Below are 17,596 nucleotides of genomic sequence, written 5' to 3'. Positions count from 1 at the left end.
TCCCCAGCCAAGGGGCTGAGTAGGAAAATTAGTCTTTAAGAGACTTGTCTAAATGCAAAAATGGTGTTATTTAGGAGTTTGCCTATCAGTTAGAAAACGTGCAAATGAAAAAGCGGCTGCATGAAGTCAGCAGACCCTCACCCGGCCAGCGCTCGCCTTCACGCAGGACCAACGCGCTGGAGCAGCGCAGCTCCGTACCCACCGCTCTGCCCGGCCAGCGGCTCCTCAAGGGGGAAAAGCTCCTTTGAGGGGTTCCCCTCAGCGGCGATGTTTGTTTCTTGTTTTGGCTTTCATTTACCGTAACTTTAACTCATCTGTGTCTTCGTTCATCCTGTTTAGACCGTATGTCAACATAGACCTTGTCTCAGTGGCTTCTCTGAAACCCAACCATGGCTTGTTCAAGACCCCGAGGGGTCTTGCTCTTGAGGCAAAAGGAGGCGGGAGCTGCACCCCAGCACAGGTCGGGGTTTGCGTTTGGGGAGCGAGTTGGCAATTTGGAGCTGGGAGGGGGGTTTTTTGGCAGTATGGCTTCATGCAATTAAAGAAAAGGGCTCAAACCTGCTCCTCATTTAAAAAAAATAAAGCGAAAGGGAGGAAGGCAGGGAGGCGAGAAGAAGCTGCTCTGTTTCTTTAAGCCGCAGGGTCTGTGCAGGCTGCTCTCCCTTCGCAGCCCCGCTGCACGTTTTTCGGTAATACTAAACTCCGGGTGACCCTCGCGGGCAATAATTGCTTTAGCATAGGTTTGACAACAACAGCAAGAAACTCTCTAAAAATAAGCATGAGCTTAAAATAAATTTCAACCCCGGAGACCCGCTCATGTGAAGAATCCAGAACGTCTCCCTTGTTTTCCTTGATTAGCATCGCAGTTCTTGGCAGTTCGAAAACTGACGGTTTTCAAGGGATTTCCAACGCCTCCTGCTCCAGTTTCTAACCTGGCAGGGAGCCAGCCAGGAAAGACGGCGGGTGGCCTTTAAAGGGACCTCCCCGGGCAGCTCTGGCCCAGCATCCCTGCTCCTCTACCCCAGCATCTCGCTTCTTTAAAGGTGGGATATGGAGTAAACCCAATTTAATTGCAGTGCCTGGGATAAATGTCTTCCCTTGCTTTGTAGCTGTAACGTGATTCATTTAAAATGGGTACATCGTACCTGGCAATGCGGGGCACCGAAAGCTGCCCACCAAAAACGTATTTAGTCACCCTTGTGTTGGGAGAAGGAAACAACTTTCTTCTCGTTGTCAGGAAGAGGGGACATTTCGGCTGCAAGCGCTTGAAGGAATTCCTTGTTCTGGAAGAGGTGCCCGCAGGACATACGCAGAGCAGAGGCATGCCCACAGTCCCAGAGCACTGCTGGAGGACTTCCCATTATAACGAACCACCTGGAAATTAGCCCTTCACCTGCCCAGATTTTAAGGCAGGACATACCCCTTCCTGCTGCACTGAATCTGGGGTCCAGAAATCCCAAATGTTCACTAAATTTGATCACAGAATGACAGGATCGCTAAGGTTGGAAAGGACCTTCAAGATCATCAAGTTCCACCGTTAACCCAACGCCACCGTGTCCCCTAAACCATGTCCTGAAGCGCCACATCCACACGTTTTTTGAACACTTCCAGAGATGGCGACTCCACCACCTCCCTGGGCAGCTTGTTCCAATGCTTGATCCCTTCCCTTGACGGAAGGGAACTCTTCCTTCAGTAGGGAAGAAGAAAGCATTTCACGTAAAGAGGATGAAGCGTGCTTTTTCTGGCCCGTGCACGGGTGGTGTACAAGGCAGCCCTCCCAAAGGCTGAGGACCCGAGCCCGTGAAGCTAAAAGCTGTCAGCCGTGCTGTATGGGCCACAGGATGAATTTCGATTTGGTGGGTAATGGAGAAGAGAACCGAATTGTTATTCTCTGCCTCTTTTTAAGGACGTTTTTCTTCAGTTTGCCAGGCTGACTCCTTGCAGGCAGCTGTCTCACAGTATGAGCTATTTAAAGTTAGAATGTACCTGTCCACTTTGCATACCCTCCTCTTATTGATGTTTGAGAGGATGGTATGTTAAGAAAAGGCTGTTAGGACATTGGAGAAGACCAATAGTCACATGCGTGGAATTGCACGTGGCAGGCAGTGAGTAATCCAGGATCCTGTGTTTTGCCCCGGTAGGAAGATTTCAAGTATTTCAGGTAAAGAATATGGATCAAGTTTCAATCCTCTGCAGCAAACGTATAGAAAATAAAATGTTTCAAGCTTTAAATACCAGTGAGTTCCAGGATGTGGTGTGTGAGGCGAGAGAAGACATACTTTCCCTGCATACTATTGTCTGCGAACTGGGTTCTTTTTCTCCTCCCTCCCCCTCTCAGATAAAAGCTAGCGTTAGATCCCGGTTGTCAACTGAAATATTCACCTGACAGCAGATATTCAGATATTCCAGGCATTCCTAATGCAGCACTTCCTCCTGTGACAAATGAGAGATCTGAATTCTGCCAAACATAAATATGAAGAAGTCCACATCCTTCTCTTGTTTGCTGATTAAATACGCTTCTGCTCTGTCATCGCTGCTGGGGGCAATTTGGTCCAGTGACTTTTGATGAGACAAAGTGATGGACTTGCTGTTTGCTTCTTTTTAAGTGCCTACATCTTAGAAAAAAAATGGCTAGATCAGCTCGCTAAATAACAAAACTCGTGAAATTGCTTGTTTTAGTCATCATTTGAACTGGTAGTAATTATGCCTGTAATAGTAAAATGAGGTTTTAATGCTGATTAATGAAACTGCTAAACTGTCAAGACTGCTAGTCACACTTACGGGTCTCCGGAGACTGTCCCCTAAAATAGTTGCCATCGTATGTGTAGTATGGCTTTTTTTTGTAGGACCAGATGTGAAGCATATGGTGACTTATTACAGCGGGGATGAGCCGTAAGTCCTGGCTGAATTATATTGGACAAACTACCCAAATGGAAAGATAACGTCCAGCGATTGTTATAGGATCACAGCAGCTTTCTAGAGTGTAAGGGGCGATGATGGACTTGGGAAATTGCCTGGCTCAGTCAGTCATTCCTGCCTGATAGCGTAATACCGGTATTCTTTTATGCTTATTTATAATCCTAGAAGAATAACGTTCTGCTGTGCCTGCCAACACACTGTGAAACATATTGCTACTGCCTGCTGCCGGTTCTCTCTCCTGCCCTTGTCAGGCACCCGTTCCCATCGCCTAGGGAAGTCCCGCGGGGCGGCAGGTGCCGCGAGGGGACCCTGCGGCGCGCCCCGGCGCGCAGCCCGGGGGTCCCCAGGAGCAGACCTCGGAGGTACTGCCGCCGGGCAGGAACCCCCATGGGCGGCTGGGAGGTTACTGCACCGCCCGACCACAAGGAAGTACGCAGGAAAAGAAGAGCTAATTACGTAATGAAACTCACTGCTCTTTTATGCAGAGACACCACCGTAGTGTAATCGGGCACATTTTACCCCTTACGGCCACTTAGTCGTTGGGGCAGGGTCCTCACTCGCGGGAAACCAGTCCATTGCTGCGCTGCGCTCCGGAGGGCTGTCGTGAGAGCATGAGGGCAAGACTCTTTCCTGAATAACCCTATTTCCCCATACCCATCAACTTGATCGTTATCCAATACTGTACTCGGCCTTCAGCACGGTGGTAGGTACTATCCAGAGCAGAATACAACGGACGGCTTTTCAGTTTTTCTACTGCCACTTTGTATCACTCTCTGATAGGATTCTGCTGTTTTATGAACAGTTTAACCTATTTACTCATGCGTAAATGGACAATGGTTGAAGATTAGAGAGGCTTCATTTGCTATGAAGAGCTACTATCTTGTCTCAAAGGAAAAAGAACCAGTTGACCTAGATGGCGGGTCATCTACTGTGGATGTATCAGACTACCATCGCAGCGCGGGGCCGTGTGTATAGTAACACACATGCAACAGCATGGCTACCCGCTGATTTTGAGAGGCCAGAAAAGTATAGACAGCTATTTCAGAAACTAAATACACAAATTAATGGGCAGGTTGATTCGCAGACAGATGCAACGTGTTTCATGTTCATTTCTAAAATCGGTGCTGCAATTGCTGCCGGGCAAACTTACTTCGGCCAAGATGTTCTTGTTTGAATGTGTATTTGGAGGAGGGAGCAAATTTTGTGCTACCTCCTTCTAAACACATTTCCAGCATTTCTTCCATCGCCATATTCTTGGGCTTTAAGATTGTTCCATCAGATAGAAGTGCTCTTATAACCCGTCAGGTCTTGATGTTCCGTCGGTGATTTCACAGCGCCCAGTCCTGCATCCCCAACCCACACGGGCAGCACCACCAACTTCATAACATCAGATCCACAGAAATGCCGAAACTACTTGCTGCAATTCTGTAATCAGGCAAGGCTGATCTATTGCAGCAAAAGTCCTCTTCAAATTGTCTGGCACCAGAAACTGAAGTGTTTTCATTATATGGCCACGCTTTCCGTGACAAAAAACTCTACCACAGCTTCATTGGCATTTATACAAATATTCAAGCCTGTAAACGATACTCGTGAAAGCCACAGCTACAGCTGGGCTTGTCTGCGTGTGGTTCCTAGGCTCCAGATCGACCATTCGTTCCTTGGAAAAGTCTGTTTTCATAGTCACAGAGTTACAGAGCAGCCTCTCACGCGCCGCTGTGTCGGGAAAGCACATCACAGGCAGAAGGTAATGACTGCTGACACCAGACCAGCTTTCCTCTCCTTCCATATAAAAGCCAGCAAACTCTAAATCATCGGCGCAGCCGTGCCGCTTACCTGCCCCCGTTGTTCCAGCATGTCTTTGCAGCAGGGAGCTAAATCTATCAAAACGCGGTTTAAGAAAAAAAATTTCCTGCACGGCGTATAGAAGTCCAAGTGGCTGGTCTGAAAAAAACTAAACTGGGATTAAGATTTCAACAAAGATTTCAACCTAGCCAAGGAGTGGTGCTTTGAGAACGACTTCGCAAAAAACACCTTCAAACCAAGCATTCCTCCCCCCAGAAATCTGAGGTGGGATAGCCTTAAAATCGTTCCTGTCCTGGGCACACGCTATTGTAAGCTTTATCAGAAGAAGAAAGATTTCAGTAAACAAGTAACAAAATACTGTTTGTCTAACATTTGCAGTAGTTACAGCCTATGTACTTAAGCCTGGAAATCCAGCGTATGTCTTCAGAATGCCCCTTCTGGTATCTATGGCTTATTGTTGGTTCAAATGACAGCTTTCATGTGAAAAGTTTTGCGAGTTTTTAAACTGTTTTCCGAGTTAGGATTAGAAAGCTGGCTCATTCTCACTGTAAGGTCTTTCCAAAGAAAAAGCTGTGGGGGACAGCAGCAAGCCATCAGATCAGGAAGTAAGGACTCAATCCATAGTTTGGCCACAGGTCACTGCTGCGACTGTGGCTGATTAGCTTAATTACTGTCTCACGGCTCCTCCAACAGTAAGAATAGTGTAGTTACGGGCTTTTTGCTTCCCCCGATTCTTGCTTGACTTGGGCCTCACAGTAAAGGGACTCTCTTACCGTCTTGGACATGTGACACCAAGTCAAGAAGATCTTCGCCTTGACTGGAGTGCCACTGTCATGCCAATGAGAGCCACAGCTTTTCTACTAAGAACAGTGAATTTTGTCTGCAATCATCCACTGTGCTTAAGTCTAACTGGTAACTGTAGCAGCTCCAAAGAAATCTTGGAGCAACAGGTAAGATATTTTGCATAGGACATGTCACAAAACTGGATTTATTTTTTTTCTTCTAGGTACCATAAGGTGATGGCTTTAAAAGCTACCATAGTGACGGGGTGTACAATAGGATTTTTCAAATGTTTTTGGCAATGTAAAGATATCTGAAAACCTGGCCTCAGTTTGATAATAGAAACGCAAATCAAAGATAAAAATAAATGAAACTTGAGTTTCATTTTAAGCTGACATAAAACTTTGAAATTCAATAGCCATATCTAGTATAATTGATTATGAATAATAAGCCTATGTGTTTTGTAGTTTTAAGCCCACAGTAAATTCGATAGCACTTTGTTCTAGAAGTTGTTCTGTTGATTAGGAGACCTTAATCAATACAATTTAGCTCCTCTTAGGAACTGCCACTCTCCCAGCCTGAGTTGGGCTTGAGCCAGATGCCTTGTAGGGTCAATACAATGCTCAAATATGTTGTCTCCAAAATTCTCTAGGTACCTCATAACACAAAGCCAATAACAACGTAGTGTTACTGACAAAGCTGTAGTCTGTATCTTACAGTAATGTAAAGATTTTGTACCTTCTTCAGACCTTTTAAAGAATCTGTGCTAGTAATCGTCTTCAGAGAGTTTGAACTAAGCTAATTCATCACTTTTTTGCCTGCTGAAGAAAAAAAATCTAAGATGCACTGTAACACTTTAAGATGATTGATAAAGGTTTTGCTGTGCAACAAATAGATTGCTTGTTCTGCTACCAAGGGCTTGGCTTTACCGGTTTATCCTCCCTCTATTCTAGCTTGATTAAAAATGCAGGAACTGACTTTGATTTTTGTTTTCCACCAAGCTGGAAGTCTCCCCTGCCACAAGCCAGCCTGTGCCCCAGGATCCTGGGGTGATTTTCAGAGCAGCAGCTTTGCTCTTGGGGTAACGAAGGAATTGGTTTCTCCATCTATTTGCAAAAGAAAGTGTACAAAAAGGAAAACTGTAATTAAAGAGCTAGAACACTGCTCAGGAGATGCAGATTCAGTTCTTAGGATTGTGAGATCTCCTGTGTGATCTTGGGCAAGTCAGTCACTTTTAATCTGTTAACTCAAGAGACTCCCTTTCTCCTACTTCTTGAGCATCCTGTCCCTTTTGACTCTGCCTTACATGGGAGATGCCTCATTATGTGCGTAATGAGCTCCCAAACAAACCAGATCGTGCTGACTTTGGGGCAATACTACCGATACCGACAGCTAACAAAAAAAGGGAAGTTACACTCCAATTGCAGTGACTCTCGGCAGCCAGAAAAAAATATTTAGCTGAAAATACTCACATGACACCGAATGTTGAAAACGCTTGTACACACTATACAAAAAGCTTATTATTTGTTGGGTTGTCCCTTTTCTAACAGTCCATCACTGAAAGCCCTTGGCAACGGACTGACACATTTGAGCCACGTTAACAATAACAGCAGTACAAAAATGCATTTTAATGGCATTTGAGGAAGACTTAAGTCTTTTGTCTTATACTTTTAAGTCTAGACTTTCAAGTCTACTTTTGAATATTCTGTATTTCAAAACACCTTCTCTCTTAGGGCTCTCGCAGTCCTAACTCACTTCATAAAGCTGACGAGTCCTGTTGTGCCACTGAGCCATTTACCTAGATAATACCTCCCACCGGCTGAGGAAGATGAACATAGGCCATTCGTTCAGCTGTCCTAAACTGAGGTAGGTGTTTTTGTCAGACCCTCTCCCATGAATGTAAACCTTAGGTACAAAACAAATTACTAAACTGTGTAGTAAGAACTGCAGGGAAATGCTGCCTAGAAGACATGAAGGATTCCTCTTGATTCTATTCTGTAATAAATAAAAAGCAACTTGAACCTGAGGAAAACTTCCTCCGAAAAACTCAAGAGGCAAAACAAAACGAGATGTATCCTTATAGCCACATCATAAATTAATTGTTACAAAACTGGCTGGCTCAAGCCAGAGATGGAGGTATGGAAAGCGGTAAGTAGATGGGGAAAAAAAATAGATCAATACGGATGACTGAAAAACCCATTTAGTGCACTAAAACTCACCCAGACCTCTCTTGCGTTTCCACTTCATTTGGCCGACAGGAGCTGAAGTTGGAAATGTTAAAACCTGGCTTTGGTCTCCCGTGTTGCAGGGAGGCTGCGCTCCTTTGCGTCCCTGCAGCGCAGGCTGCTTTGGCGGCCGGGCCTTTCTGCCGAAGCGCAGCGCGGGGCCCGCAAGGCTGACATCGGTGCCCGAGCCCAATCGTAACGTGCTTCTGTCCCAGTAGCAGGTGAACGTAAATTAGGAACAACGACGTTGCATAAAAGACTGGTTACTGCAAATGAGGAATCGACACGGAAATTCGGATCGGTGTCTCAAAATAGAGGCAAGACAAAATACGCTGCTTTGCGTTGCAGGCTTCGTGCCGTGCGGCTTACAACGCACCTCGCTTTCCAGTAAGAAGTTGTCATGCTGGGCAGGGAAAAATCAGGGTCCCTGCTTGTCTGTAACTGCTAGAAAATATCCCCAAGTTAAAAAAATAGGGGAGGGCAGGAGGGGAGAGGAGTGAAAAGAAAATTCCAGAAATGTAATTCAATCAGGTGTGGTCAAAAGCACGGTCTCAAAGAAAGCCCTTGGGGCAATTAAACACAGAATGGAAGGGCTACAGAATTTGGAAGTCTCTCTGTGACTTAAATTATAGATGGTTTCCAGGAGTTTCCTTAATAAAATTTGTCTATGGAGAAAATATTGGTGTCAGTGAGGGGAAAAAATCTGATTCACGGAAAATGGAAAAGAGAAAGGCAGCTTCAACCAGGAGTTAGTCATCAATCTATTTCTTAGACAGAGTCTTGGCAAAATGCATTCTCCTGGTGGAACTTGCCTGGAGTAGACCAGATTGATTTGACAGTCTCTTAGCCTAATAAATGCTTGACCTCAAGGTCTGCTGAATTCACTAAATTCACTATGCAGAGAGAATTGGGAACCAATCACCTCTGGGGAACATCCTGTCCTGCAGCCCTCCCCTGAGAAAGGCCTTGACTGCTTTCAGCCTTACCGAGACGACTAGATGAAAGCTGCTCTCAGAAGAAGAAAGGTTAATCGACTACGCTGCTGTTAATCAATCACTTGGAAGGATTCAGCACTTGCAATAGGTAGGTCCCTCTTCCTGCCAAGAGGTTCTTGCATGTTAACCAGGAACCATCTCCTCCAGTTTGAAGGATGAGTAATAGACAGAAGCACAATCCAGATAGATGCCAGGTGTCTGATCCAAAGCCAGCTGAAGTCAATAGAAAGACTCCCAGTGAGTTCAATGGGCTTGGATCAGACCCCGGAGGAAGACTTATCATCCAAGGTTTATTCTGCATACAGATACTGAGCTACTCTTAGTAGTGAAGGATCCTTGAAAAGAAGCGAACTCATCACACTTTTGCCTCCTTGTGAAATCAAAGTTCTTCAAATGGCACTGCGTCCCATTTGCCCTGACTGTCAGATGTGGCTGCCATCCAGCAAAGGAAAATCACCCGCCTGTGACAGCACGGACAGACACGTATACATTTCAAAATCTCTAAAGAGTACAGAAGGAAAAAAATGCCAAACCGCTAATGTTTTCCTGGCCTTTCTGTAATTGTCGCTAGCCAGAATGATAGCTTTCTCAGAAGAGGAAAAGCTAGATCAGTTTCTGAAAGGATGAGGGAAAATTGAGGGAATAAAATTAAAAAGAGGGAATAAAATTAAAAAGTTCCCGCCGTGGAGAACAAGCTCAGTGCTGAATAACTGACAGTATGCAAGGTGAAGCTGACAGAGCCAGAGAGAAAAAAAACCAGGAGAAAAAGCGTGCTTAGAAAGTTCCCCTGCAGGTTAGGTATTTCTCTAACAGCTCCAACATCCACTGGTGGCAAAGCAGCGACTACCCTCGAAGCCCGTCTGAACGGAGGCAGAGCGCCTCAGCCTGCTGTTACAAATCCAGGCCCTCGCATCCCGGTGCGGAACCATTTGAGAAGACGCCTGCTGCACCACACGCCAAAGAGTCGCAGGGCGAACAGCTGAAGCCAAAAGGCACACACCGTTACAGCAGCTACAGCTACATGTACCGGTTTATCGCTTATTGCAGAGTCTGGTACGGACTTTCGCGTCCTCAAGGCACTGCTTGTGGTATCTTCTCACTACCAGCCTTTACCCACGGCAGACTCTGGCTGAACTTAGGCCAGCCTTTACTCACCTGGCTCCATCGCGGCCAGAAGGCTTCAGGCTGCTCAAATCCTGGAACGAAGCTGCTGGCTTAACATTTTTGCTTTAGGAATAACCCAGTTTTCACTAGAGGCAGACACCTGAAGTGGAGAATGACAGACGGGTACCACGGGCTGCATCTGTCCTAGCCGCCGAGGAGGCAGCAGGTCCCTCAGAAGGCTGCTCTCTGCTCATCTAGGAGTTCATGGCACTACAACACATGCCAGGCGATGGATCTTTCCTCCTTATGCAGTGACAACAGGTCAAAGAGAATCATCTGAGGTACACTATCTATCTGATGTCCATGTGCTCCAAGAAAATGCTTTATCTGAAGCAGGACAGCTGTCTGAAATGGAGCCATGTTCTTTGCCAGGAAACAGGTGTGGTTGCTGCCAAACCAATTCCTTACTCTTCCCATTGCTGGCTGAAAAAAAACCCCAAAAACCAGATCCTGCATCTACATCCAAAAGGAAGGACTGATATTTGGTGACACTTTTCCCTTTGGTTCAATTGATAAGATAATAACCAGCACTGCAAGCAAAGCAAGGCAGATATCACTAAAGAGTGAAGGTGCCTGTCTATTCCATAAGGAAAGCTGACAAGAAATTCCACGTACAAACCAAGAACTAGATTTAAGAGTTACAGCAGCTTCCTTTCCCAGAGCAGACTCTGGTATCGCAGCCTTACAAATCTGAAAATTTCAGCCTAACTCCATAGTCATGCACATTGCATCAAAATACACAAGCAGCAGTCTTCCAGGTAGCACTCTGTTGTCAGAGTCTAAAATTTGTCATCTACACCTTTGTATCAAAATAATGTCAAAATTTAACAACCTGCTAAGATAAATGGGAATACTCTGTGGCTTTCCAGGTCTTGTTTCATGTTCCTGCAGGTGCACATTCATGAAAACAATGCCTTACCTTCTCATGTTTGAAACGGCATTTTTGCAGCCATAACTGCTATTTTTGAACAAGATTCTGTTAATATATAGTTAACGGTATTGCAGCAATACCAGCAGGTCCTGTTGTGTTCGCCATGCCACCGGCATACACAGAACCACGCTCCCGTGCAGTTCTCTTGCCAGTGGTGGATCCTGCTGTAGCCACAAAACTGAGAAGGGATCCAGAGAAGTGATATATTTAATCTACGACGAATTATGCATCTTTTAACACACTGTGGGTGAGCGTAAGGCACCTGCAGCTCGGTACCAGTGACCAAGCAAGGAAGTACGAAGGTTACTGCCTCATTGATTTCTCCTTGCGTGGTCTGGAACAGTATCCTACAAGGCTTAACTTGCACGAACTTGGTTACACTGAATCTGAAGACAAAACCTCTCCTGCCTAAAAGGAGTGGCAAGATGGATGGCAGAGAAATGGAAGGAAATGTCCAAGTGCTTTATCGACCCAACTGAAATCCTATGAATGGTAAGCAATAAAAATTTACCGAGAAATAGAAAAGTTCTTACTTACCCTTATCACTGCCCCTCAAGTTGTTAATGCCACAGAAAAATGCAAAATCCCCTTAAACCACGTATTTAAAAATCTTGCAATTTTATTTGCATATAAAGGCCGCTAGATATAATATCACAATAAATTTAAAGAAACAACTGCTTTTCTAAATTCCATTAACAAGGTAACATAAAACAGAACAAAGCTCAATAGCATTTACAGTGGTAGAACAGAAATAACTATCTGCAACAATATTTTGTGCTAGCGAGATTGCATTTACACACAGTGCAAAATAAGAAAAAGGAAATAAAAAGACAAGAATAATATTTAAATATAAAGGACAACTAAGCCTTATTTTAGTTAGGCTTGATTGTATCCATTTGACTCTATACATGCCTGAACTACGACAAAGATTTAACTCGGGCTCTTGAAGGCCTTGAGCACTTGGAAAATGTGTCACATCCTTCATAATTTAGATGTCCTGTACAGCATAATTTTGCAGATGCTATACTGGCAATATTAAATCCTAGCTTAGTTATAATGCACAAAAAATACATATATATATAAATTCATATTTAAAAGGAGTCCGCATTTACATTTTTTTTACTGCATGAAATACCTGCTCTTTGCAGCTTTCACCCCCAGTCTTTTAAAGCTAAAATAATTTAAAAGCAAACAGTAAAAGATAGATATCACATACAGGCTGTGGCTATCTATATCGGTCTTTAATGTATAAAGCAGGTAGAGACAAACAACTGAGAAGTCTATTCTCCCCTCGCTGCATTCTACTGTTAATAGAAACAAGTTTCAGTACATGCACACATGTCAAGAGGTAAATGGACCCCAGAATATTGTTTGTGCTACTAAAAAAATTTGATATAAATGGAGATGAACAGCTAACATTTAAACCTAGGGAAAAAGAAGACACTTAAAAAACCCCGACAATAACGTAAGTTGTGCAAATTTGGGTGTTTTTAAATGCTGCCTATTTTTTAAGCTTATAACATAATATTAAAATAAGGTCTTTCACTTATTAAAAGAAAGCTTGGCTGTCCTTTTGAGAACACTATAACAATTTACAATGGCAAATTTATCGAAAAACAAAATTCATTTTACAAATTCACAATGTTTTATCAATTTAAAATGAATGCTGCATTTCCAAAAAGCACAACCTCTAACTTTTCTTCTTGTTTCTCTTGTACCAGCAATTTACAAAAAAAAACCCAAAACCAAAACCAAACCCCACCCCCCAAAAAAAGCCCCACTGTTCCCCCAAATTCTCCCCCCCCAATTTTGAAATAAACATGTAATAGAATGTAAGTTTTATAATTAGAAAATGGCAGTTTATAGACCTTCCCCCAGTTCCAAATGTGCAGTAGTGCTTCATGATCCTTGAGGGGTTGGAAGGTCAAATATAATTGGAGGGTTGGTTGGTTGAAAGCTGACTGTACACGTTGAAGCATTGATGTACGTTGTGTAACCGTCTGTCATAATGCCATAACCTGTGGGAAGAAAGTGTCACACTTACTGCAATATAAAAAAAACTATACCGCCCGTGGGCAGCGGCACTGAAAGCGTGTAGTGGGATCAATCCTGTGGAATAAAATTAAATTAATCCCTTCAAAATGATACAAGCGCTTGAAAGCTGCCACGAAGGCTTGATTGAGAAAATATGGGGTACTGTTTCTGAAATAAGAACTGAGGCTTTTGGTTTATGTACAAACTTTCTTCCCCCACGGAAAATCCCAGCTTGCAACTGGATACCGCAGAAGCAGAGACAAAACCACATACGTACTTTTTCTCATTACTTAATTAGCGAGCTGTATTTTGCACGCCTGTAACGTTTGTCAGAAGAAAAACCAATCAGGAGCAGAAGATTTAGGAGTAACTTTGGTTTTTGCCAACAGAAAAACCCCTCTCAGGCAATGAACGAAACGCGGTAAGCTCTCCCCATGCTAGCCCCAATCATCCTGTTCCTTATCATCGCACTGCCAAGCTGGCGATCACGCTGGCTTGTGAAACCTCAGAAACTCATTAGCAAGTTAAAAATACACATACATATTTACTTTATATATTTGTACATATAGTTATCTGCCAGGAAAAATCACGACTAAGGAAAGGGATCTCCTGCTATAAACACAACAGGGCACTGGAGGTCAATGGATGGCCCAAAGCTTAAGCAGAAAATTGAGGTGAAGGTTAAAAAGATGACTGCTTTTCATTACGAAGGGGTCTTGATAACGTGTTCTCAAATCAAAAAGCAAGAAGTAGCGAATATTAATCACGGGTTTTTCAGCATGCCAAGGACTTGACTCTGCAGTAACACTATGTCATCAGTTTCAGGGTGCTGAAGACTGTTCTCAACCTTCTAAACATCGGGCCGGCAATGCTCTTGTCCAGGGGGCAGCTGAGGAACCAGCAGCAATGCTGTTTCTCTGCTTGGCCTCTATCTTCTCTCCCTCTTGCCGCACAGGAATAGGACGTAACGGAGGGTTGTGCACTCCAGTAATTTTGGGCAAGTGGGCAGACTATAGCGACCCATGAACTGAGTCACACCTGAGCCTTGATTCAGCAAATCTGGTGTGAGAAAATGAATAACAAAAGTGCAGAGATACTGAGAAGGCAGAAGCTCCCCTCTTACAGTCACCCTCTCAAGGATAAGGAGATAGGGGCTCCAGTTCCATCAGTGCAAGAGGTGAGCGGATGTTTTGCCATTGTTCTCAGCTGACATCCACAGAAAGCTAACAAAGAAGCCAGGAAAAAAACTAGGAAGGATTTGGCACTAAATGTAGGGTGTTTTTTTAAAAAAACAAACAAACAAACAAACAAACATCAGAGTTTCATGGAGGAAAAGAACTTCCCATTGCTAACCCACAGGGGAAAAATGTTTTTCTTTTAAACTATTACGATGTAGTACAGATCAACACTGTCTGAAAGCTAAGATAAATACAGCTACCCACAGTGTCTATCAGAAAGAATAATCACTTCAGAATTGCTGCACTGTCCGCCTGTATTACTTTATTTATTTAGACTGGCAATTTTGATTTAGATCATCTCATGGTGCGAAAAACCTTGTTTGCGGTTGTTCTTGCTTATCAATGAGGAAAAAACCTGCATCACCAAAAGTGTGTATAGCCTCTGTTGGTTTAATGAAATGTGATGCATGTTCACCTCAGCTGGAGTGAGATGACAATTAATTGCGCTGCAAGATAACGCTCTTAACACTTGGCTATTTCTTTCTGTACTGAAACAAGCCATTCTCACGTCTTCTGCGTAAGTACTAAATGGGATTTTAACTTTTTTGTTAGTATTCTTGTAAGAATGTATTTGAACGTTCACTTTTAATATGTGCTACCACCTTTCCTACGAGGTTTAAACATAAGGTTTAAATGTGGTTCCTCTGCACTCTCATAGTAACGATCTTGTATATTAAAATACCTTCCTCTCCCATTACTCAGCACTATTACAACTACAAATTTCATCATCCAATGTGCCTACAAAGGCTGTAGGCAGTTTACATGCTTTAGCTGGAACTCCTGTTGTATTCACTTGTCATTAATATGCAATGATTAATATTTATACAAAAAGACTGTTATTCACGCCACTATACTTAAGGTCAGTACTTCCATTATAAACTCTTTATTTACAGATACCAGGCATAAAACTCACTGTTTGAAGTCACAAGGGCTTCAGAAAAACCAACACCACTAGTTGAGAAAGCTGTCCTTTTTTTTTATTTTTCTTTTATGAAGTCCTCCAAATCCTTAAGCCTATGGAGAAACCTCCAGGGGGGACAATATAAAGCATTTAATGTGTAATTTTGAGTTCTAGGGTCACAAAGCCTTACACTCTCTCTCAGGAGGAACTCTTAGTGTTTGTGTCTCAGCCACATGAAAGCTACAAAACTGTATTAAATATTTAAGTATCTCCAAAATGGATTTAATCTCTCAGTCTCTTCCACTGCCACAAACTGAGCTTACTGTTTCTGAAGCTTCACACTCTGGCCAAGCTGGTACTGACAGTGGGGAAGTATGTCTTCTAAATATAAGACTGTTGGAAGGTAACATATACAGTACAAACTGTATTACAGGATGCTTTTAGAAACGTATGGAAAGTGAGTTCTGGTAATCTCTCCTCCTGACGTCTGACTCACGATGCCCTCCTCTCTGCTTTTCCTTATACGCTGAGGGAGGTAAGCTGAGACAGCAAGTTGTCTTCGATTTTCTTTTTTTCTTTTTTTCCCCTAGCACCTTTCTTGGCTCCTGTGCTTGGAATAATGGGGATAATTTTCATTTTGGCTTGCAAGTGTGGGGAATCTCATCTGTGTCTCTAACCAAATTTGTCAAAATTTGAGTTGCTTTTAAATAACCTGTATAGAACAACCTTTGCACAGTGAAAGATGTAGGTGGCTAAATGTAGCACATGTTCCTGAAACAGTCTGTTTTAATTCTGGAATAAATTTATGAAATGCTGTGCATGCAATCGCTCCCCTCAATTCCCTACCTACTTTACTCCAATATGCCATTATCCATCCTTTGCAATACATCATCAAAACTCATTTCTTCTAAACCAGCCCGAGATCGAAGAGGGGAGTAATGCTGCTCCTTACCTTCATGAATCCCACCAAAGACATGGAGTTTGGGCCTTACTCGCCTCTGCACCGTGTTCAACAGTTCCACACAACCCACCCTCTGCAGCTCCTTTGGAACCCAGTCTCGAAAACCTGAAGGCAAAATGCAATCAATACTATTAATTTTCTCTATTCAGGTAAGGTTTCACGTAGTCTTTCAGGAAGTCGTAATTCACAGAAGGTTTATTACATTATCTGTAGTCGTAACCTCTCCATTAAAGCACACAATGGCTTTTAAGAAATGTTTCACTGTCACTTTGTCTTCCTTAAGATTTCCTCCTTCCATCTGCATTAATATTTTTCTGGATGTGATTTGATTTTTTATACTATAAGTTTAAACTCATCTTCCACCTTGAAACACCAGGACATTTATTCCCAGCACTGCTGTGGATTTTTCTTCCCTTTCCCCTGGCTCTCACCGCAGTTAGCTTCCAGGCCAGCTAGAAATAAATCTCCAGAAACGAAATACCTCAGGAAGATCAGCTGATCTACGAGCCGTACCTCTGCCACCCCAAAGATTTAAAAGGCAGTCTCCCACCACTTCCAGAGGACCATGGTCTGCAAACGCCAGGCTACCTTGGAGTCCTGGTCACCACCAACAAGCAATGCAGCAGAAGACCTTCCGACAAGCTACTGCCAATCGACTACGGGGCCGCTCGCTCCAACGGAGAGTACAGGAAGATGCACAGGACCTGACACCAGTTACTACGGAAGTCTGCTGCTTGGACTAGCAAGGGGAAGCAGAACGAGGAGGAGCAGAAAGGAAATCAGGAGCCACATCTAACTGTAGCACCGTTCTACTGACTTCAAAGTAATTACACCCTGTGCCAAGTTTATCCCAGGTAGTAAAAACATGCGGTGACATGAACTTGACTGAATTTTGGAGAGAACAAAGAGTCCAGTTACAGCTCTACCTCCCTTAATATTTATGTAATTTAAAAGGCAGCATTTTGTCAATATTACCATGCAGGCTAAGACTCCATTTAGGCACAGTACTAGCACCTAATCTGTGTCTATAGTTAAAATATGGTGCCAACCTTTTGAAATTGGACTTCATTATCTCCATCAAAACCAAAACTTAAGTACTCTTATTCAGTTAAAGCACTCAAGTGTCTGCGGCATCATGGTACTTCTATATAAACTCAATTCAGAGCAGACAGATTAGCAGCCCATTTAAAATAGCACCCCTGAAACATTGTAAACACGCTTGTGGGGTTTTTTGCTTCTTTGGGAAAAGAAACAGATGAAAAGAGTGCTATGCAAAGCGTTGGTTTTCAGTATCTGGTGCGCTCCACTGCCAGTGGATGGTGCATCACTGCTTTATCAGCGCAGCACGCTGGTAGCTCTAGTAAGGTGACAGAGAATTTGCGGATCGCCTTACAACATTCTTTAAGTGGTATTAAAAGAGTAACCAGGATATAAAAGGAGCAGTAAGTACATTCCTGGTGAAAACTTTCTGGACATTTTTTTTTCCTTGGCTCTGCTTAGATTGCTGACTTTTAACTGAATTGTGATACAAAACACAAGCATGCTAATATTAATTCCTGACTCCACGGTCACGAAGCAGCTCTGTGAGAGCACTGAGCCAGCGCGGTAGCGCTTCAATGCTGTTTTATAAGGGCACCTTGCAATT

General features: G+C 43.4%; 1 protein-coding gene across 1 annotated transcript in view; it reads right to left on the bottom strand.

Moving 5' to 3' along the window:
• Positions 1–12,716: 12,716 nt before the first annotated feature.
• The window catches only part of MPPED2 (metallophosphoesterase domain containing 2), a gene marked incomplete at its 3' end in the record, with an annotated part of 104,619 nt that continues 99,739 nt past the window's right edge, over positions 12,717–17,596 (bottom strand). The window contains exons 5-6 of the mRNA XM_082000358.1: positions 15,943–16,056; positions 12,717–12,835 (exon numbers count right to left, since the gene is read on the bottom strand). Coding sequence (XP_081856484.1) covers positions 12,717–12,835; positions 15,943–16,056 — 233 coding nt within the window. The remainder of the gene's footprint in view (positions 12,836–15,942; positions 16,057–17,596) is intronic.

The sequence above is a fragment of the Phaethon aethereus genome, assembly GCF_964289735.1.
Source record: "Phaethon aethereus genome assembly, chromosome: 5".
Lineage (NCBI taxonomy): Eukaryota > Metazoa > Chordata > Aves > Phaethontiformes > Phaethontidae > Phaethon > Phaethon aethereus.
This window is presented reverse-complemented; position numbering and strand designations above follow the sequence as displayed.